The sequence below is a fragment of the Miniopterus schreibersii genome (genome assembly GCF_964146895.1).
Source record: "Miniopterus schreibersii genome assembly, chromosome: 16".
Taxonomy (NCBI): domain Eukaryota; kingdom Metazoa; phylum Chordata; class Mammalia; order Chiroptera; family Miniopteridae; genus Miniopterus; species Miniopterus schreibersii.
In genome coordinates this window covers 36,412,906-36,435,010 of record NC_138116.1, presented here as the reverse complement: position 1 = coordinate 36,435,010, position 22,105 = coordinate 36,412,906, and the positions used below count along the sequence as shown (strand labels likewise).

General features: G+C 51.0%; 1 protein-coding gene across 1 annotated transcript; it reads left to right on the top strand.

The window, feature by feature from the left end:
* Positions 1-1,379: 1,379 nt before the first annotated feature.
* On the top strand, positions 1,380-21,582 carry ALOXE3 (arachidonate epidermal lipoxygenase 3; the record flags this gene model as incomplete). The annotated part of the gene is made up of 15 exons (XM_081161952.1): positions 1,380-1,526; positions 2,140-2,344; positions 3,415-3,496; positions 4,015-4,134; positions 4,472-4,597; positions 7,173-7,276; positions 7,768-7,940; positions 8,673-8,816; positions 8,906-9,109; positions 9,202-9,288; positions 9,837-10,006; positions 10,591-10,712; positions 14,836-14,936; positions 15,524-15,694; positions 21,336-21,582. 15 exons carry the CDS (start codon positions 1,380-1,382, stop codon positions 21,513-21,515), a joined length of 2,136 nt encoding a protein of 711 aa, XP_081018078.1. The 3' UTR covers positions 21,516-21,582.
* Positions 21,583-22,105: the final 523 nt, after the last annotated feature.

The window sequence follows — 22,105 nt, the reverse complement described above, 5'->3', positions numbered from 1 at the left end:
CTTTTCCTTTGTTTTGTTTGAAGGAATACAAGTATTAATTGTACTTAAAAGTGAAGACTGCTGTTTAGGTAGGGAAAAGACTAACGCCCGAACAGGGACTTGAACCCTGGACCCTCAGATTAAAAGTCTGATGCTCTACCGACTGAGCTATCCGGGCTCTTCTGGTTGGTTTGCTCTGCTACGCTTAAGAGTATTTTACTTGTAAAACTTCACGCCTGCAAAACCGGCGGGGAATCGTATGCAAGTGCCCAGAGGTTCCGGCACAGACCCGAAGGAAGCTGGAGCAGCGGGCGACTGCTGATCGCGCTTCCCACCCGGCCTTTCTCGAGCAGTTTCCGCTGTTTGGTTAGTTCGGGCTGGAGCGCCGCGGAGGCTGGGATGGTGCGGTGCCGGGACTGGCCGCGCGGGGCCGCTGCGGGCTGCGGGCTGCGGGCTGCGGGCTGCGGGCTGCGGGCTATCCTCGGGGGAGGTTTCTCCCTGGTATGGACGACCTAAATCTTAGGCACCCCGGCACCCCCGCTCCCGCCCACCAGCCCGAAGGTCGAGGGCGTGCCCGGGGCAGAAAGAATGGCGCTCAGATACCGTGCGCTGGGAGTCCACTTTGGTACCCTGACGGGCTCCATTCCGAGGGAGAGAGAGATTGAGATCTGGCGTGCCAAAGACAGGAGACACAGAGGGCCGGGCGTGGGCCGGTGGTGCGGTGTGTGGGATGACAGGAGAGTCGTTTCTGACCCTCATGCACTGTGCAGGAATGCGCGTGAGACTCGCCTGCGTGTCTCTCTAGTCACGTGTGACTTATGACTGAATGTGTCTCACTCCTGTATAGTGATTCACGCGGATAATTCACACGTAGGAATGTGGGTGCTTTGTGCCCAGTTGTGGCCCAGAGAGAGGAGGAAAGGGTCTTGGCGGGGGGGGGGGGGGTGTCAGTGGCCGGCGGACAAAGGCCCCAGAGCACCTATAGGGTCCCTGACCAGGAGGAGGGCAATGTCCCAACCATACGGGCGTCACCTGTCTCTTCCTCAGCGTTTGGTCCCTCCCTTCCCACTGAGGCTCGGGCTCCTGATACCCATCTGGGTGAGCCCTGTCCTGCGAGTCAGAGGGACCGGCTGTGCCAGAGGCAAGCAAACAACTATTAGGACGCAAGTGTGGGCGGGGAGAGGGAGCCGTCAGTGAGCAAGGGCAGAGGCGAGGAGCTTCAGGACAGAGAAATCATCTCAGAGGGAGTTGAGCCTTCCCTCAGAGGTCTGCTCGGCCCCCCGGCCCCCCATCCAGCGGCTCAACATCACGGCAGTCCAGCCCAGCCCACCTGCCGCTCACCTCCAGGCCGGCTGCTGCGGGCCCACCCTTTCGGGAGGCATCCCTCCTTCCCCCCCACCATGGCCGTGTACCGCGTGTGTGTGACCACTGGTGCCTACCTGGGGGCGGGCACACTGGACAGCATCTCTGTCACTCTGGTGGGCACGAATGGTGAAAGCCCCAAGCAGCTGCTGGATCGCGTGGGCAGGGACTTTACCCCTGGATCGGTGAGTACAGAGGGGAGGGGGAGGAGCACCACCGAGGGGCAGGGCCCTCGGGGTCCTGAAGGGGGGACGGTCTTCCCTCAGGGCTCATCAGATCCCGGAGAACTCAGGATGCTGGCTCCGACTCCTCACCATCCCTATTCTGTCTGGTTCCTGTCTTTCCTGGGGCTGATAAACCCTATCCAGACAGGGCTGTGAAGGAGTTCTGCGCAGGGGGGGTTCAGAAGAATTCCCTGGCTTCCTGGCTCCTTCTCTCATAACTGAAGGTGGGCTTTGGGCAAGTCGCTTCAACTCCCAGAGTCTGGGTTTCTTCTACTCTGGAGGGTATCCACCTGTCTCTACCAGACCCCAGGATTGTTTGCTGGTAGGTCTTGGGGAGAAGTTGGCTGCCAAGGGGGCTAGTGAAATCCAGAACCTACTCTGCCTGTGGTAGCTGTGGTTGCTTCTGCCTGGTGAAGGGGTGCTTTATTTTAATCCATACAAAGGCATCACATAGGTTATTGGCAGCTCAAGTGTGTATGCCAGAGGAGGGGTAGGCACAGACGCACCTTGTAAGGTGCAAGGCCAGCTCTGGTGTTCCTTGCCTCTCACCTGCTTCCTCTCTTGGTCCCTTCAGGTGCAGAAGTACAAGGTGCGCTGCTCGGCAGAGCTGGGTGAGCTCTTGCTGCTGCGTCTACACAAGGAGCGCTATGCTCTTTTCCATAAGGATCCTTGGTACTGCAGCCACATCTGTGTCACTGCCCCCAGTGGTACCCTTTCCCACTTCCCCTGCTATCAGTGGATTGTGGGCTTCTGCACTATAGAGCTGCGACCAGGAACAGGTGGGCCAGAGGCAGGGGCTGGCCTGTGCTGTAGAAGGCATCTGTTGGGATTAGGGGTGGGGCCTCCCAGAGTCCATGGTGTAGGGAACAGGGTTGGGGTTAGTGTAACAAGTTCAGAGCTCCTAAGTAGGTCTTTCTGGAAAAAGTGAGCCTCTAAAGCCCTGAAATACAGGAGCTTCCTGGACAGTATTTACCCCTCTGAGGACACACAGAGACTAGACACACTAATGTACACTCACACCACCTAGACACAGACACACACAGATGGCAATTTGCTTTCCACTGACTCCCTCTGTACTTCCCCAAAGTGAATTCCTCTGGAGCCCAGAAAGGAGCTAACCTGCAAGCTGAGTAATCGGATTTCAATAGGTGGAGAAGCCCTGAATGTTGAGAGAATTTAGCTGAAAAGGCCCTGTCCACTACTACTGGCTTTTCCAGTGTGAATGAAGTCCCTGTGAGGTGCTGTTAGGATTTCTTCTTGAATTTGGGTGGCTTTTCAAGAATGTTGGGCTCTGGCTCCTTCAGCTTCTGGACCCCCATATCTCCTGAGCTGTCTGATCTGGAAAAACTAGGGCTAGTCCATAGTCTGAGATGAGTCTTAGGGATGAGAGATACTATTCTAGGCCAAGGTAAAGTGAGTGTACATTACCCCTTGGCCCATAGTGAGTTCTTCATAGACCGCACTCTGAACCCCATCTATCATCATAGCAATCCACCCATCACTTTACAAAATTTATACATTCATCTCATTTATCACGTGCATGCTATGTGCACCGTGCTAGGCACCATGTTAGATGCTGGGAATATAAAAAATAAATACAATGTGACTTCTGCCCAGAAAGAGTTTATAGTCTTCAGAAGGAGACAACCATGCAAACAATAAGAAAGACTGTTATAGTTTGGGGGTGATGTTGTCCTGAATTCCTTCTACTGATGAACGTACAAAGAACATGGGGTATCCATATTACTGAGGGATTGGATGCAAGGGTTAGGGGGTTCAGGCAAGCTTTGCTGGAGAAAGTTTTGTTTGAAAAAAGACTTAAATGATGAGTAATTTTCATTCCCCACAGCGAGAACTATTTGTCAAGATTCCCTTCCCCTCCTTCTGGACCACAGGAAACGGGAACTCCAGGCCCGACAGGAATGCTACCGGTGAGGGTGACCTAATTTCACTTCTTTCTCCATCTTTATTCTGACCTAAGATTTAATCACACTGTTACTAATTCTGACATCAATTTCAACCTTGGGGCCCAATCAGAACCATTATTGAAACCTAACCTCAACCTAATATTGACCTTGAGTCCAGACCCAGAACACCAGTACCAATAATTGTCCCAATACCATCAATGAATCCACACTCAGCCCCAGCTGCCCTTGATGTGACCCTAGTATTGACAAATCTCAGCCTATCCTCAGCCTCATCCCCAAACTGGCCATAATTTTAATATCAATACAAACCTGACTATAAATCAGCCTGGACATTCATGTCACCCTCAACTATTACCTTGATCTGAAGCCCAATGCTTTGGGAGAAAATTCCAATTCTTTGTCACCTACCCAGGAAGTGGGAGTTTTTTGGGGAGTTTTAATTTCAACACATGTCTTTAAAAGCTAAAGTTTCTGTGTAGCCTAAGTTTGACTCACCACCTCTAACCTCTTTTCCCTGGAAGTTGGAAAGTCTATGCCCCTGGCTTCCCCGGTATCGTGGATGTCAGCACCTTTGAGCAGATGGAGTCAGACAACAAGTTTGCCTTGACCAGGACGACACGGCGCGCAGATCAGGACGACAGGTGAGGGAGGGCCCAGCTTGGGAAGAAGTTGGAGGGGTGTGAAGCGAAGGGTCCGCTGAGAGGATGGAACCCAGGCAGCCTGGAAAGAAAAGTTGGGAACTACGATAAGGGCAATTTAATTCAAGTGTCAAGAGCAGAGTAGGCAGGGATGACCCAGGGATCTGGCAGAGAGGAGGAAGGGGTTTCAGGCCTGATGGGAGAGGACAGGGGAGGAGCCCAGAGTGAGGGGAGGCCTAGGAAGTCTGGGGGAAGAGAGAGGGGAGGAATTAGGGAAGTGAGCTGCAGGGCTTCCTAACTGTTCTCTGTTCTTCTGCCCCCACCCCGTCCTACCCCCTAGCAGTGGGAATCGGTACCTGCCCGGCTTCCCCATGAAAATTGACATCCCGTCCCTGCTGCACATGGAGCCCAATATTAGATACTCGGCCACCAAGACGACCTCGCTGATCTTCAATGCCCTCCCTGTGTGAGGCAACTGCCCTCTCTGCACCCTTGGCTCACTCTCCCAACTGCCTCTGCCCCTTTGATGCGCACCCACATCTCTGCCTCGCTTCCCTTTCTCCCTGCCCCCCCCCCCCCCCCCCCCCGTCTTCCCTCTCTTTGTCTCCCAGTCTCCCCACTCTGTGGCTCCCAGTCTCGTCTCTCTCTGCCTCTCAGGATCTCCTCTCTGTCTCTCTCCACCTCCCCTCTGTCTTCTTAGACTCCTCTATTCTTTATCTCCCCATTGCCTCCTTTGCTCCTTAGAGGTCCATTCTTTTTCCACTCCTTAAACCAATTCAATTTATTGTGCACAGCATGTTTTCCAGGCACTGCTGGGACCATGTGAGTAGAACAGAGTCCTGGCTCTTAAGCTTTAAGGAGGTGGCCAGACCAACGCAGTCAGCTTCAATTCCCAGGACCAATCCTTTCTAGCTGTGTGACCTTGATTTTCATTTAGCCTCTAAATGTTTCCTCATTTAGAAAATGACAATAATATTCGTACCTTCCTTATAGGTTTGGGAGAGAATTTAAAGAAGTAACACCCAGCACAAAATAATGCCTCAATAGATGCTAGTATTGTTAGGATATAATCTTGGCCTGGAGGAATCAGTATCACTAGGGAGACTGTAACAGTTAATTAGCAATCGAAGGGGTCATTAGCAGCTCAAGGCAATGGCTGAAGCTCTAAGTGTGACATGGCTGGGGAGTGTACAGTGGACACTCTGGTGTCTAGAGGAGCAGAGGTCTGGGGATGGGTGGGCAGGAGGTAGCTCCTGGGGTGGCAGGTGGGATTGAAGCAGGCTTTGAGCCAGGGAGAGAAGGAGGGGTGAGGGGAGAGTGGGTAGGTCCTGGGCAAACCCGGGTAGATTTGGCAGGAGTGAGAGGCTCACCGGGCCATCTGTGCAGTGGCTGCCTTAGGAGGCACAGAGGAGGTCAGAACCATAAGCTGGCTCCTCATGCTTGGGCCTCTGAGCCAGAATGATTCGTTGGAGAAGGAACAGTGGAAGGGGGTGCAAAGGTGGGGTGCTCCAGAATGCCTGTGCAGACTGGAGCAGGCCGGCAGCCACAGGTGGCTTGGGCTTCAGGACAAAGGCCCACTGAGAGGTCCTGGCAGGGCTGAGGGACCAGAGGAGCATCTGGGAAGGTAGAGGCACCTGAGTTGCTCCCCAAATGGATATGTGGGTCTAGGCAGGGGAGGGCCCAGGAGACCACCAGGACCGCTGGCATGGGCTCAGAGAAGGGCCAAGGGGAAGAGGGAGCTGGCAGGTGGCAGCTGTGCAGCTACTCATGGGAGGGGGGCAGTAGTTGGGCTTTAGTTTGGGGCTACTGCAAGGTGTTATGAAAAATGTTTGTGGCAGGCCGTTGGGAAAAGGCCTTTTCTTTCTCCTTTATTGCCTCATCCCACACAGTTTTTCCCATCTCCTGGGCCCTGGCTGGGCAAGCACTCGGCAAGTGCATGTGGAAGGAGGAGTGAGTGGCTTTTGAGAACACAGGAAGTTGTCCCTGGGCTTGTCAGGTCACTAATGCCCCTGGCCCCCTGTTGTCTCCAGTTGCCCACACTCTTCATGGCACATCAGCACCCTTACACAGCCTACCTTATTGACCAATTGCCACAAACTTGCCTGATCTCTGCGGCATTTCCTTCTGTTTGACTTGGCCCAGTTAGTGAGTGATTATTATGAACTGGGTATGTCAGGGCATACAGAGCCAAGTCACAGCCCTAAGAGCCCAAAGTATAATGGGAGATGATATGAGTGAGTACATTGTATTTACAAGGTAGTGAAGGGAGTGATGAGCGTTTTAGGAAAGATACAGAAAAGAGTGTGTTGGGTGACAATCAGGCGTGCTTCATAAAAGAAGCTGAATCTAAGATGCACACAGAAGAACAGATAGATTTGATACTAGGTGGAAATGTAGGAGATGGCTTTCTAGAGGAGGCACGGATTGATGACAGCCCTGGACAGGGGGGAAAACAGACTTCATTTCAATCACTTTCCCCCCACCCTCCGATAATAAAATAACACATGCTCATTGTAAAAAACTCAAACAGCACAGACATCCACAAAGTGGAAAGTGCATTCCCTCAGGTTGCCAACCCTACCATCCCAGTCCACTGTGCAAAATAGATCTTTGGTTGCGTCTAGCAAGAAGGCTGTGGTTGGCTTTCTCTAGTGTGCACAGGGTAGGAGAAAAAGCTGGAAAGGTTGATAGAAAGTGGCTAATGGGGAGCTTCCTAGCCAGCCTTAGTAGCTGGGGCTTTGTCCTGTAGGGAAAGGGGTGCCTGTCGAATGTCTATGATGAGATGGGAGCTTGCAGAAAGCAGGCCAAAACACCAATGAAGATGACTTGTCTGCACCACATGGCCATGTGTGTCACTTTTGCATACACATGTGGAGTCACCTTTACAAAGTTTTAACTGGCCACTAGACTTTTCTTCCATGAGGATTGTTAGGCACCTCTGCTCTGGACATTGACCTTGTCAGTTCCCTCCAGACCTCTAGGCTGGGGACACAGTGTCCCTTGCAGCCCCAGATCCCACCTTTACTTCTCCTTCCCCTCAGATCCTTGGGCATGAAACTTCGAGGGCTGGTGGACCGAAAGGGCTCCTGGAAGAGGTTGGATGACCTCCGGAATATCTTCTGGTGCCACAAGACCTTCACTTCAGGTGTGCAGGTTTGAACCGCCTGCCCATCCTGGGAAGGTGCCCTCCTCCAGCACTCTCAGAGACTGGGGGTTCCAGTGGGAGGGCTTGTGGTTTCACAGGTGGCTCAGTAACCCACTTGTCTCCCCTTCCTCTGGGAGAAGACAAGGATGTGAGAGTGCGGATGGAGAGACCCTTTGCTTGCCTGGGAGAGGGTCAAGAACCACTTAGGGAGTCCCGATCCTGATCAGGAGCACTCGCCTCTCTTCCTCTACCCCCACCACCAAGACTTCTGGGCTTTGGGGCCAGACTTAGGTTCAAAGTCCTGTTATGCCACTCAACTGAGCAACTCACTCCATCTCTTTGGCTCTCAGTGCCCAGTGTTAAATGAAGATATAATTATACCTACTTCATAGGGTTGCTGCGAGGAAATCCTAAACCAAGGGGCTGGGCAAGAGCAAGCTCTGGGGAAGTAGTTTCCAGACCAACCAGTTCCTTCCCCTCTCGCCCCCTAGAGTATGTCACAGAGCACTGGCGTGAGGACCACTTCTTCGGGTACCAGTACCTGAATGGCGTCAATCCTGTCATGCTCCATTGCCTCTCCAGCTTGCCCAGCAAGCTGCCTGTCACCAATGACATGGTGGCCTCCTTGCTGGGACCTGGCACCTGCCTGCAGACAGAGCTAGAGGTGGGTGAGTTGCCACTATGGACAAAGGATGGGTGTGAAGGGTAAGGATGAGACGGCCAGGGCTGCATCTAGCCTGTAGGCATCATCTGGGTAGCCCTGGCTCTGCACCTTTTAAGTAGATTAGATGTGCGTGAGGACCAGATGGGACTGGAGATGGCTTGAGGCCTGACAGGGTCTGGTGAAGAGGTATGAATGTTCAGGGCTCACTGGAAGTGGTATGAATGAACAGGACAGTTTGGAAGAGCCCCTGCCTCTGTTCTGGGCCTCCAAGATCCTAAGTGCTGAGGCCCATAGAAGGCTCTTTCAGGACAGGCCAGAGGCAGTGCTGTTAGGAACAGCAGGAACATTCACGGAGAACTAGGGGCTTGGAGGGTGGGGGAGGAGGGTGATCCACTCTCTCTGAAGCAGCCAAGTCTTCAGGTATCCTCTGGAAAGCTGGAAATGTGTTTGGTGACTTTGCTTTTCTTGGGTACACTGAGGTCATCTGTGTCGAGAGTAGAGAGGACCAGGTGCGGGGAGGAGGGGAGAGGATGCTGGCTTGTCCAAGCTGGGAAGCCAGGTGAGAGGTCGCATAAGGACAGACTCTGCTGGACCGCATTGCGGACATTCTGGGAAGGGCGGAGTGCCCAACACTGACCATTGAGGCCAGAGCTGAGGTGGGGGTGGGCAGAGAACAGGGGGAAGAGCGGCGCGCGGGGGAGGGGCACCCTGAGGCTCCTTGCGCTTCCGCAGAGGGGGAACATCTTCCTGGCCGACTACTGGGTCCTCGCGGGGGCGCCGGTCCACTGCCTCAACGGGCGCCCGCAGTACGCCGCCGCCCCGCTCTGCCTGCTGTGGCTCAACCCCCAGGGGGCGCTAATGCCCCTGGCCATCCAGGTGAGCCCGGGGCAGGGCTTTTGGGGGTGGGGCCTCAAGGGGCACACAGGCAGCGTGGAGTCCCACCCCTTTATTGTTCTCGGACGCAGCTCAGCCAGATCCCCGGGCCCGAGAGCCCCATCTTTCTGCCCACTGACTCCGACTGGGACTGGCTGCTGGCCAAGACGTGGGTGCGCAACTCTGAGTTCCTGGTGCACGAGAACAACACGCACTTCTTGTGCACGCATCTGCTGTGCGAGGCCTTCGCCATGGCCACGCTGCGCCAGCTGCCACTCTGCCATCCCGTCTACAAGGTCGGTGGGACCCCGGGTCGGGGCCAGAGGGGCGGGGCCAGAGCGGCCTCCTCCCCTGACCTTCGGCTCCCGGGACCTCGCCCGGTTCGCAGCTCCTGCTTCCCCACACTCGGTACACGCTGCAGGTGAACACCATCGCCCGCGCCACGCTGCTCAACCCTGAGGGCCTGGTGGACCAGGTGCGGCCTCCTGGCCCCCGCTCGCCGCGTCTCCGGAGCCCCTCTCCCGAGGATACTCTGCCCCGCCTACAAGCCGTATCGGGCCACCAATCTCCTTCCGTCCCCTTCCCACAAGACCCGCCCCTCCTCCCCAGTCTCCTACTTTGCCCCGCCCACAAACCCCTCTCCGCCTGCCCGTCCCACCCGCGAACCCCACTCCCTCCTGCCAAGTTCCAAATGCTCCTTGAGGTGGGTAGGGTACCCCCAGCCTAAGCACAAGCCCTCGCTGACCCTGTGCCGAGCCCTGCTCTCGCCTCCCTGCCTCTCTAAAATCAGTTCATTCTTTTAGTTACCAAATACCTAAGGGTTATCTACTATGCACATAGTAGGGCCACAACCTGTGCAGTGGATGTCGGGCCTCTATTGGTGTTTTTGATGCAGGATCCGTGGTCTTGGATTGCTTGATTAACTAAAAAATCCCCTCTGCTGGGTCACTAGCCATGTCTGGTCCCCAGGCACTGGGGTGGGGGTTGGAAGCGCCTGGGAGCTGAGCTGAGGTGTGTCCTTAGGTCACCTCCATTGGAAGGCAAGGCCTCCTCTACCTCATGAGCACCGGTCTGGCCCACTTCACCTACACCAATTTCTGCTTTCCGGACAGCCTGCGGGCCCGCGGGGTTTTGGCTATCCCCAACTACCATTACAGAGACGACGGTCTGAAGATCTGGGCCGCCATTGAGAGGTGTGGGACTGGGACCCTGAAGCCAATCTGGCCCCTGGAGGGCCTCTTGGTCCGGGGGCAGTGTGGATCTCTATGTTCATGCAGGCTAGGGCGCTTGGTCTGAGAGGTCCAGGTGTTCTCAGGCTCAAGCACAGGGTACTCCCAAGGATGAGGGTTAGGGTTGGGGTCCCCTATGAAATGGCAGATAGCTTTGGGCTGGGGAGAGGTTGGTCTGTGTGTGAACACCACGGAGGAGGGGAAGGACAGGGTGTCCAAAGAAGGTGAAACAGCTAGGTGTAGGCAGGTCTTCTGTCTCTTGGGGACAGATGCAGCATGAGTCTGGTTCTCCTCTGTGTACCCTCCCCCAGCACCTTGTGCAGGAAGGAGGCCCAGAGCACCTGTGACTCAGGAGTGGGGGGTGAGACTTGAGGGACGCTTGGGCACTCAGGTTTCAACTGCATCTGGGGGTCTCCACTGAACCCCCATGGACTCTCAGTGGACTCTGACCAGCTGGTTCTCCCCGCCTGAGCAGCACTGGACCTTGGTTTTCTGGCCAGGCCTGAGCCCAAGGTCACTGCCATGGCCTGGGTATCTTTTTTCTGCAGCTTTGTCTCAGAAATCGTGGGCTACTATTATCCCAGTGATGCGTCTGTGCAGCAGGATTCGGAGCTGCAGGCCTGGGTCGGCGAGATTTTTGCTCATGCGTTCCTGGGCCGGAAAAGCTCAGGTATCCCTTCACATCCCCCAACCACAGGCTCCCAATGTCCCAATGCTCCCCCTGGCCCCACCATTAATCAGTTACTATGTATTGATCAGCTGTTGAGGTATATCCTGTTCTTAGCCCCACTGGACAGATGAGGAATAGGCGCAGAGGAGGTTATACAATAAGTGGCAGAGGCAGGATCCAGAGCAACTCCTAAGGTGTGCAAAGCCCTTGCTTTCAACTTCTACCCTGCGCCCCTGGTCCCTTCTAGACCTTTACATGAGCCTGAGCCCATCCTTTCACTTCTGTTTGCTGAGTTGTATGGATATGTCTCATCATGCAGTAGGAGCCATCTTTGGCCTCAAACAAGATTCTGGAACCCTCTCTCATGCTCTCTCATGACTGTGCTGCCAAGTGGCCCCTCCAGCCATCAACCTCTCTCACTTCCTCTGACTTCAAAGAGTGAGTTGGTCCTGCTGCTGCCTGATTCCTCCTTATTTACTTCAGTCACCTAACCCTAACAGTCCCCTCTCTTTTGACACTGCCTGAGAGGCCTCTGAGATCCACCAACCCCTTTGTAGACCTCTGTTTAACCTCAGTGTCACCATCCCTTCCTTAGAGTCTTCCCTTTGGTCTAGGGAGAATATGTCCTTCTGAACCTCCCACTTCTTCCCAGGTCCCTTACATCTCCGCATCCCAACTCTTGGCTTATTCTAGATCTGTCTCCTCTCCCTACCCCTCCCTCACAGAATGACCTTGTCTCCTGTTTCTCCTCTGTAACTGATTTCAGGCTTGGAAATTCTCCACTCCCCATTTCCTGAAGGACTTTTCTTGTTGGCTGTGTTATTGTCACTCTTGAGACCCAAACATGAAAATTATAAGTCATTCCAAAGGGTTTCTGGCCTCACTCGGGTTATATACCCCATTGCTACTCTTCAAAATCTGTTTCCCTGATGCCACTGTATTATGGTCTGTACGTCAGGCATTGGGAACTGTACAGGAGGCTTCTATATCTGGGTGTAGTGGAAGAAACGGAAAAGCTCTAAGTGGCACAAATGTCCACCTTCCAATGTCTAGATATGTGCTCTGACCGGGAATTGAACCTGCCACCTTTTGGTGTACGGGATGATGCTCCAACCATCCGAGCCACCAGGACAGGCACCGAGGCTTTTTTTAAAACAATATTTTTAAAATGTCTTTATTGATTTCGGAGAGAGGAGGGAAGAGGGAGAGAGAGAGATAGAAACATCAATGATGAGAGAGTCATTGATTGGCTGCCTCCTGCACGCCCCCTACTGGGGATCGAGCCCACAACCCAGGCATGTGCCCTGACTGGGCATCGAACTGTGATCTCTTGGATCATAGATCGATGCTCAACCACTGAGCCTTGCCGGCCGGCCTCCCCTCCTTCTTAAATCACGTGGCATCAGACAAAGACTACTGAAAAGCCAGAACTAGTTCTGCAGAATGTCTCACCTTCTGAATTTGTCCAATTGTTTCCTCATGATGCCATTCATCTTGTTCCTCTATCCCCTGTGATATATAAAGGAAGCAATGTCTAAACATTAAATATTTTTGGCAAGAATATTTCTCAGGTGATGCTGTGGTCTCTGCATTGCATCATCTTGGAAGGCACATGTCAGGTTGTCTCACTATTAGTGATTCCTAGAGTGATTTCTGAGTAAAGGTAGTGACAGCCAGATTGCTTTTGGATCTATTATAGGGTGACCCCTCTCGAGCTTTGCAAGTGTACTGTTAATCATGGCAGTCCAGGTTCTGGTGGCCCCTCTTCCTGAAGGCAGGGTTCTCTTTGGGGTTGTCTGATTCCTATTTAAGACCCAGAGGGGATATAATTACTGTTGGCTCAACTCTCCTCTCTCCCTTTATTTAACTTGACTCTGATTTAATACATCAGAACATTCTTTACACTGACAAACAGCTCTCCTGACCAATACAAACTTATTCTACATTCATATGTTTTAAGTTAAAACACTCATTCATTAGCCTCCATCAGTATGCCTTTTGTTCCATATTTCAAGAGGGGGAAAATAAACAATATGAGCTACAGAAAAATTCCCGTAGATAATCTGACTGCTTTACTTTTTTTATTTTCAGCCCTCAAGGTTAGAATATTAACCATAAACAGAACATCCAGAAAATTCCCACACAGTCCCAGGCAGATACCCAGTCCTTCCTCCAAACCTCCCTGTCTGCTCTGTTGCATCAGCCTCTTTCCAGTCATCCTGACTCCAAACCTTGGAGCTGTCTCTGACTCATGTTTCCCTACTGTCTTTCTCATCCCTTAAATCCAGTTGGGTAGCTAACCCTACTGTCTCCATCATTTCCCATTGTCACCACCCTAGTCCCAGTTCTCCTACTATTCCTGCATTGTGGCAGCTGCTTCTCAACCAGCCCCGCCCCTCCCAGCTTCTTAATGCTTGCCTGCCAAGCCTGCGGGGCGCCGCCCTGGTGATCCTCTGAAACAGTGCCCAGAAACCAGCTGGACTGGCACACTGCTGCAGCCTCACCCCAATAGGTAGCCTCCCTGACCCTTCACCTTGCTTATGCCCCATTCCTTTCCACTCTGGTTTCTTACCCTCTCATGTATTCACTTCATTCAACCAGTCATTACTGGGCTCTTAATATGTATTAAGTATTTTCTAGATGCTGGGGTTCAGCAGTGAATCTGATAGACAAAAATCCCAGCCTTCATGGGGGGGACAGATAACACACAGGACTGTTAGGTGGTTATGAATGCTGAGAAGTACTAAACAGCATCAGGAATCACTAGTGTGTCGTGGTGGGGGGATAGTTTCAGATAGGTGGTCAGGGAAGGCCTCCCTGAGGAGGTGATGTTTGAGTAGGGATGTGAGGAAGTGAGAGCTGGTTCTGTGGACCGCTGGGGTAAGAGCGTGCAGGCCGAGGTGGGAGTGCAAGGCCCTGAGGTGGAGACGTGCTGGGCGGTTTGGGGAATATAAGGAAGGCCTGCGTGGCTGGGGCAGAGTAAGTGAGAAGGAGAAAAGTCTGGGAGGAACTGGAGTCAGAGAACAAGCCAGAGCCAGATCAGCGAGGACCATGGGAGTAAGTGAGGAGGGAGGCCCGCAGAGGGTTTTAGCAAGTAGTGACATAACTGAATTTATGATTCTAAAGGATCACTGACTCCAGCCGTCAGGGGTAATGGTGGAAGCAGTCAGATTCGCCCAGGAGTGAGGTGATGGATAGCGGGTGGTGGTGCTGACAAGGTGATGAGACAAAATTGGCTTCTGGAAGTTTGCTGATATGCGTGTGTAAGATAAAAAGAAGAGTGAGTGCTCAGGACAAAGAGTATCCAAATGGAACGATGGTGGGAGGGCAGCTTTGGGGAGCGTGTGGGGTAGGGGGTCAGACATTGGGTTTTACAGATGGCAAGTTTGAGATGCCTTGTAGACCCTGCGGAGTCTAGAGTTCAGGGGCCAGGGAGAGCCAGCCAGAGGTGTGAACTTAGGAGTTGTCAGCCCGTGGGAGGTGGTTAAACCGTGGACTTGGATGAGACCAGTGAAGCACAGAGAGGGCCAAGGGCTAAAATGCTTCCTCTGTCATCTTTTTTCCATTCAGAGCTTACCCACTCACTCAGGGAGGGCCCTTCTCTTTCCCCAACCACGCGAGCCCAGTGCCTTGCTTGCCTGGCCTCCCTTCAAAGAGCCAAGCCCTGGCCTTGGAGCTTCCTTCTCCTTCCACCACTGCGAGCTTGAGTAGCGCACTCTGGTCACCTGGCCCTGCGACTAAGCCCAGTAGCAGATGACGTGCTTCTGAGTGCTTGCTTGGACGAATCTGGGGAATTAGATGATTAAATGCTAATATGGGCTGCAGACAAGTGCCTTGGTGGTTGCCTTGAACCTGTCTCCCTGCTGTGAGCTCTGCCGGCTGGGCATTTTCTGGTCTGACCTCAGCACCCAGCTCCTATCCTGACCCCTTTCAGAGACCACAAACCGTGGCGATGACCATCCTTTACCTCAGCCCGATTTAAGCCTAATCTTAGCTTAAAGACAGTGGTGGCCAAATGTTCAGCCCTCACTGCCTCGCTCTGCCCCTGTGCTGAGCCCCAGCCCTGAGCTGCCGCTAGCAATCCAGTCCCCTCCACACACTCTTCCCTTCCTCCCACACCCAGGCTTCCCATGCCGGCTGCGCACCCCACAAGAGCTGGTGAAGTTCCTCACAGCAATCATCTTCAACTGTTCGGCCCAGCACGCTGCTGTCAACAGTGGGCAGGTGAGGCTGCAGAGGGCAGGCCTGGGGGGCAGTCGGGCCAGGAAAGGTTAGGCTCAGCAATGCACGTGAGGCCAGAGTTCCGGATGAGAGCATGGGTGGATCAGGTTTGGGGTGGGTTTATCATTAGGAATGGGGTTGGAGCGGTGACCGGGTGGAGTGAAGGACTGGTGTTGGATGATGACTGGGGTGGAGCTGGGTCCAAGGGTGTAACGTTGACTTGAGTTGGTGTTGCACAGGGAGTAGAATTTATGGACTCCTGTCATGGTTAGGATGCAACTAAGTGGAGTATCAGGTTGCTGTGTTTGGCATGTCAGCTCCAGGCCCATTTCTAGGGTCGTCTTTGTTCCTTGGTGATTCACTCCACCCGGTCCTGGGACATTGGGCAGGAGTAACAAGGGGTGAGGCAGGCTCCTGCCCCACTTCTGGAACTTTCTGTTCTATACCTCTCCCTCTCTTCCCTTTCCACAATCCCTTCATTTCCCAACTGTAAGACCTGGGATGGGGGGGGGGCAGGATCAGGGATGATGATAAAGGAGCTGGTCCTCTCCCTCTGGCCAGTTGGCTCACTGGGGCGGGGGTCTCCACAGCATGACTTTGGGGCCTGGATGCCCAATGCCCCATCATCCATGAGGCAGCCCCCACCCCAGACCAAGGGGACAACCACCCTGAAGAGTTATCTAGAGACACTCCCAGAGGTGAACATCACCTGTAACAACCTTCTTCTCTTCTGGTTGGTCAGCCAAGAGCCCAAGGACCAGGTCAGTGTGTGGCGTGTTGTGGGGGGGTGGGTAGGGGTTTGCAGGGCCTGGGCAGTGGAGGTGATGGTAGCTGTTCTGGGAGGACTTTGGGAGTGACTGCTGGTATTTATGTCCACTGCTGAACTGCCTTGCGTTCTTTAGTTTCTTCAGGAAATGACAGTTGATCTCAAGAGACATTCATTGAAGCAAATATCAGTTAGTGGTTGGGATACAACGTCCATCCAATTCATCAGTTTACCAATCCATCCACCCATCCCATTCATCCATCCATCCATCCATCCATCCAACCATTTATTTTTCCATCCCTCAGCCATTCATCCATCAACCACTCATCCATTCATCTAAACATTCAACACATATTTTTTGGATACCTCCTATGTGTCAACACAGTGCTGGGCACCAGGCATGTAAAGTCGTGTGAGACCTTCCTGCCTCCAAGAATCCTACTGTCTAGCTGAAGAGATACACAGATAAACTAAAAAGGGTACCACAGTGTTGTAGAAATTATTTAGGTACTAATTCCTCCATTTGAACATGTACTTCTTGAGCACCTCAATGTGCCAAACACTGATGGGCAGATATGAACCCTGTCCTCACGAGCTTACTATCGTCTAATGGTAGAGGTGAGGACAGGGCTCTGTGGAACCTGACTGAGTCTGGGCAAACCCCGGGAGGCTTCTTGGAGGAAGTGACATCTAAGCTGAAACACGTGAGGCAAGTAGGAGTTTGTCAGACAAAGGAGGGGCAGGGTTAATTTCTAGGCAGAGGGAAGGATGAGACCAAGTAAAATGAAGTGAAGTGAAGGCAAGAGTCCATTGGTGTGTCTTGAGGATCACAAAAGATACAGTGTGGGCACAGTATTCATTCAGAAGACAATGGGGAGACACTGTAGAGATTTAAGCCTGGGGTGACATGGCTAAATGTGTGTTTTAGCAAGAGTGCTTCTGTGGCTGTGTAGATGGGTGGGAAGGGCTATTTTGGAGGCAGGAAGGACAGGGAGGAGGTTCTAACTTAGGCTAGGCCTTACTTAGGGGAGCAGCCCTCTAATCACCAGTTACCATCATCTCCATTTACACGGTGGGTTATCAGTCATGCCTCTGTCCTCCTGGTCTTGTTCACAAGTTCTCTGACATTACGAGAATATCCTCATTTCTCATGCTTGACTCCATTTGGTGTATTTTATCTCCTTAACAAGTTTTAACTTACTATCTTATAACCTGGGAATGCCAGAAACTCATCCCTGGATCCTGATCCTTTCTGGTCCCATCTCCTGAGGATTCTGAGACATCCATTCTGTTGTTATAATGGAAAAACTCCCTGTTTTCCATCTCCTCACAGAATACTCTCTTCCTACTCTCAATACTCTTACTCAATACTCCTGACCACCAAATGCATGGGGGTTGTTCCCACATTAAGCAATTCTCAGATACTGCTAGGTATCTTATAATTTAGCTCAATTCTGACACTACCTGGAGATACTGTCAGATCCCATAGGCTAAGGGCTCAGTCCCACAAGTTTGCTCCTGCCCTCCCTCCTTCAGACATTAATGGCCAGTCAAAAGTCCAGGTTGTCAGCTGTGTTTCCGACTAACCAGCTATCAATCAAACCCCCTCCTCAGGTTTGGTTATTTGCTGGAACAGCTCACAGAACTCAGGAAAACAGTTTACAAGATTACTGGTTTATTATAAGAGGGTCCAACTCAGTAACTACCAGATGGAAGAAATGCACAGGGCAAGGTGTGTGGGGAGGGGTGCAGCGCTTTAATGCTCTCTGGTAAGGGTATGCCACCCCCCAGCATCTCCACACTTCACCAGCCTGGAAGCTCTCCAAATATGCATTTTAGGAATTTTGGTGAAGGCTTTATTACATAGGAATGATTGGTTAAATTATTAGCCATTAGGGATTCATTTAACCTCCAGCCTCTCCCCCCTCCCCAGAGGTTCACGGGTGCAACTAAAAGTTGCAACTCTCTAATCGAATGGTTGATTCCCATGGCAACCAGCTTCCATCAGCAGGGCTTTCCAGAAGTCACCTCATTAACATAAATTCAGGTGTGGTTGAAAGGAGCTTATTTTGAATAACAAAAGATACCTGTAACACTATAATGAAATTATAAGGGTTTTAGGAGTTCTGAGCCAGGAATGGGAGGAAGAGCAAACATATATTCCTTTAAAAAAAAAAAAAATATATATATATATATAATATAATTGATTTGAGAGAGATAGAGAAAGGGAAAGGGAGAAACGTCGATGCCAGAGAGAAACACGGATCAGCTGCCTCCTGCACACCCCCTCGACCAGGAGTCTAACTGGTAACCTTTGGATTCATGGGATGATTGATGCTCAGCCAACTGAGCCACTGCGGCAGGCAAAATGCACATTTCTTATAAATCACAATATCACCGTGGAGAGGGATGAGTAGGTAAGAGGCTGAAGGTGAAGAATTCCCTCCGCATGAGACAGTGGGAAGTTTAACCTGGACAATTACAATCACCACCACAATAACAGCAGCTATCACTTCTTGAGGGGCTATCATATCTTAGTAATTAAATCAGACACCAGATGTCCACTATTTCAATATACAAAATAAGTAAGTAGCTATATTTAACATGTGGAAAACAGTACCTAGTATTCAGGGAATGGCAGCTAGCTCCATTTTACAGGCGAGAAAGCTGAGGTTTAGGGACACTAAGCAATTTGTCAAAGGTCACACAGCTAGTAAAATGGCTTTGAACCCAAGCTTTCATACTTCTGTTCTGCTTTTTAAACAGTGAAACTATACTTTTAGAAATTAGATGTCAATTTGGTAACTAAGACATAAAACTGATTCTCTGAAAAGACCAATAAAAGAAAGCAGAGACAATTCTAATCAAGACAAAAAAGAGAACATAATTGTACAACATTAAGAATGGGAAAGGCATGCAGCCAGAAATACAGAGGAGACTGAAGAAATTAGAAGAAAATTCTACTTACAGTTTTAGGCAAACAATGTGGAAATCTAGATGAAAGAAACAATTTTCTAGGAAAACATAAACAAAACTTAACACCAGAAAACCGTACATAAATGAAAAAGATTTTAAAAGATTTTATCTCTATCCTTGCAAAGGGAGATCCTACTAAACCTTTAAGGAATAAGTAATTCCTAAGTTCTTCAAACTGCTTGAAAGTATAGAAAAAGGTGAAAGTTCCCAAAATCATTTTACTGGGTTCCGTTTTACTGGGGACCCTGATGCCAGCACCTGGCAAAGGCAGTGCTGTTAAGACGAGCGGTGGGCCCTGGCCGGTGTGGCTCAGGTGGTTGGGCGTCATCCCGTGAACCGAAAGGTTGCTGGTTTGATTCCCCGCAGGGCACATGCCCACTGTTGGGCTCCATCCCTGGGAGGGGGCGTGCAGGGGGCAGCCAACTGATGCTTCTCTCTCACATCGATGTTTCTCCCTCTCCCTTCCTCTCTCTCTCTAAAAAAAAAAAAAAAATCAATAAACTATTCTTAGAAAAAAAAAAAAGAGCCTAGCTGGGTGTGGCTCAGCGGTTGAGCAGGGGATCGGGATTTGATTCCCGGTCAGGGCACATGCCCGGGTTGCGGGCTCCATCCCCAGTCGGGGACATGCAGGAGGCAGCCGATCCATGACTCTCTCATCATGGATGTTTCTCTCTCTCTCTCCCTCTCCTTTCCTCTCTCTGAAATCAATAAAGACATATTTTTTAAAAAAAGAAGAAGAAGAAAAGAGGTGGGTCTCAGGTAGAGGGTTCCTGTCCCAGATCTACACTTCCCACCTATGTGACACTGGCTATGGAACTGGGCATCTCCAAGCCTCCTTTTCTTTTTTTCCTTTTTATTGAATTTATTGGGGTGACACTGGTTAACGAAATTATACAGGTTTCAGGTGCTCAATTACACAACACATTATCTGTACACTGTATTATGTGTTCACCACCCCAAGCCAAGTCTCCTTCCATCACCATTTACCCCCCTGTACCCTCCTTCATCTCCCCTCGCCCCCAAGCCTCAGTTTCTTTACCTGTAAAGTGAGGATGATATGAGTACCTGCCTTACAGGATTGTTGTGCCATTGTGATAGTCCATATAAAGTGCTTGCAACATGTTAGTTGTAATTAAGAAAATAAAATTATAAACTTGTTCCACTTAGCTACAACAATCTTAAAAATATATCACCAGCCAATGAAGGCCAATAGTACATAGTAAAACAATAATACACCATGACAAAGTCTAGTTTATTCTAGAAATGAAAGGTTGGTTCAACCTTATGAAATCTAATGATATAATTTGTTACATCAATAAAGAAACATTCCATATAATCATCTCAATCTTGACCGAAAAAGCACTTGGTAAGTGTTTACTAATTTGGTAACTTTTACTAATAAAAACTCAGTGTGAAATGAAACTCCCTTATGCAGTTTTGATAAAAAGTATATTTCAGAAAACAAAACACTGTCCTTATGGTATAACAATAGAGGTCTCCTTATTAAAGTCAGAGACAAGAAAACAATGCCCACTGTTACTGCTGTTACTTAGCACTGTTCTGGAAGGTTCACCAGTGCAATAAAACAAGACAAACAATTCTTAAACATCAGTATTATTGGCAACAGTTATATTGTACAAAGGTTATATTGGAGGGGGGTGGTGAACTGCTTAGGAGGCCAGCCCCATGAACTATGATGGTGAATTAATTGGGTGGTGTGGTCATGGAGAGGGGCAGCCCTGTACTGCCACAGGATGGCACTAAACGAAGTTCATTGCAATATTTCTTTCTTTTTTTTTTTTTTTTAATATATCTTTATTGATTTCAGAGACAGGAAATGAGAGGGAGAGAGAGAGAGAGAAACATCAATGATGAGAGAGTCATTGATCGGCTGCAGCCCGCAACCCCTGGCAGGTGCCCTGACCGGGAATCGAACCCTGATCGCCTGGATCCTAGGTCAACGCTCAACCGCTGAGCCACGCCCGGCCGGGCCATCGCAATAATTCTTGATTGCGGTTGGCCACGCTCTGCAGCGTGCCAGTGTATGGTGATATGACTGTGTTGGCAAAAGTTTCATGATCTTGGGTGATTGGGAAGATACCTCAGACCTGGTTGTTTTCAGGGGTTGAATTTTGTTCAACTGTGAGGTAATAGGTGTATAAATAGGACCTATTTGCTGGAGCGTGTTTGCTTTGTTTTCAGTTGCGTTGCACTCTTTTAGTTCACAGAACAGTGGCCCAGGCACTGAAAGGGATCATAAAAGATTTTCTAGTCCAATCCGTCCATTTTCAGAGGCAGAAACTGAGTCAGGGTAATAGCACTACTTTACCAGGTTACCAGCAGAGGGAGCACTAATTTTAGGTTGGCTGGCTCCCAGGTCTCATTCTGGCCCCACACTCAGCTGTGGGTGTCTGGCAGCTCTGTGCCCGTTGCGGTTGTGGTTGCGGTTGCGGTTGTGGTTGTGGTTGCGGTTGTAGTTGCGGTTGTGGGGAGTGGTGGTTTGGGGCTGTGGTTTGAAGGTCTTGCATTTACAGAAGCTGTGCCTGGTTCATGCCCTTAGAAACAACCCTGACTGTATTTGTTGGCAAATATGGTCCTTGACTATTATTCTCTATCCTGTCCTGAACATCACCCTGACCCCGCACCTGATTTTCCCCCAGAGGACCCTGGGCACCTACCCAGATGAGCACTTCACTGAGGAGGGCCCAAGGCAGAGCATCGCCACCTTCCAAAGCCGCCTGGCCCAGATCTCGCAGGAAATCTGGGAGCGGAACCAGGGCCTGGCCTTGCCCTACACCTACCTGGACCCTCCCCTCATCGAGAACAGTGTCTCCATTTAATTCCCTCCACCTACCACCCTGGAAGAAAGGCCCAAGCATGAGGAGGGCCGTCTTCTCCTGGCCCTCCAGTCGCCCTCCCTGCTCTCCATCAGCCTGAAACTTCTCTGCAGGTGGACACCTTTTCCACCTAAGATGGCTCTAGCATCATATGAACTGGACCTTGAGCTGAGAGACCAAAACTGCCTTATCCAGGGTGAGAAGCTGCTGGTTATGACAAATGCACAACAGACCCTCCAAAAGGAAGCAACTCCATCCCCCCTTGCCCTACTTTGGGGAGCCTCCTACTTCCCTCCCCTGTCAAAATCTACCTCCTCCCGTTGGAATCCCTAGCTTGGGACTCTTAAGCTCTCCTTCCCAGTCTCCCGCCATCCCAAAACTTTCTCCTACCTTGCCTCTTTGTTTCCACTTTCCTCCAAGTCTGGGACCAACAAATCCAACTTCCTCCTCTGGAAGAATCTGGTAACTGGGCAAGAAAGAATGGATGCCCAGACTTGCCACATGGACCCCTCTCACCCCAGCATCTTCAAGGGGAGGGAGAGAATTAGAGTCTAGCCCTAGCCAGTTTGGGTCAGTGGTTAGAATTTCAGACT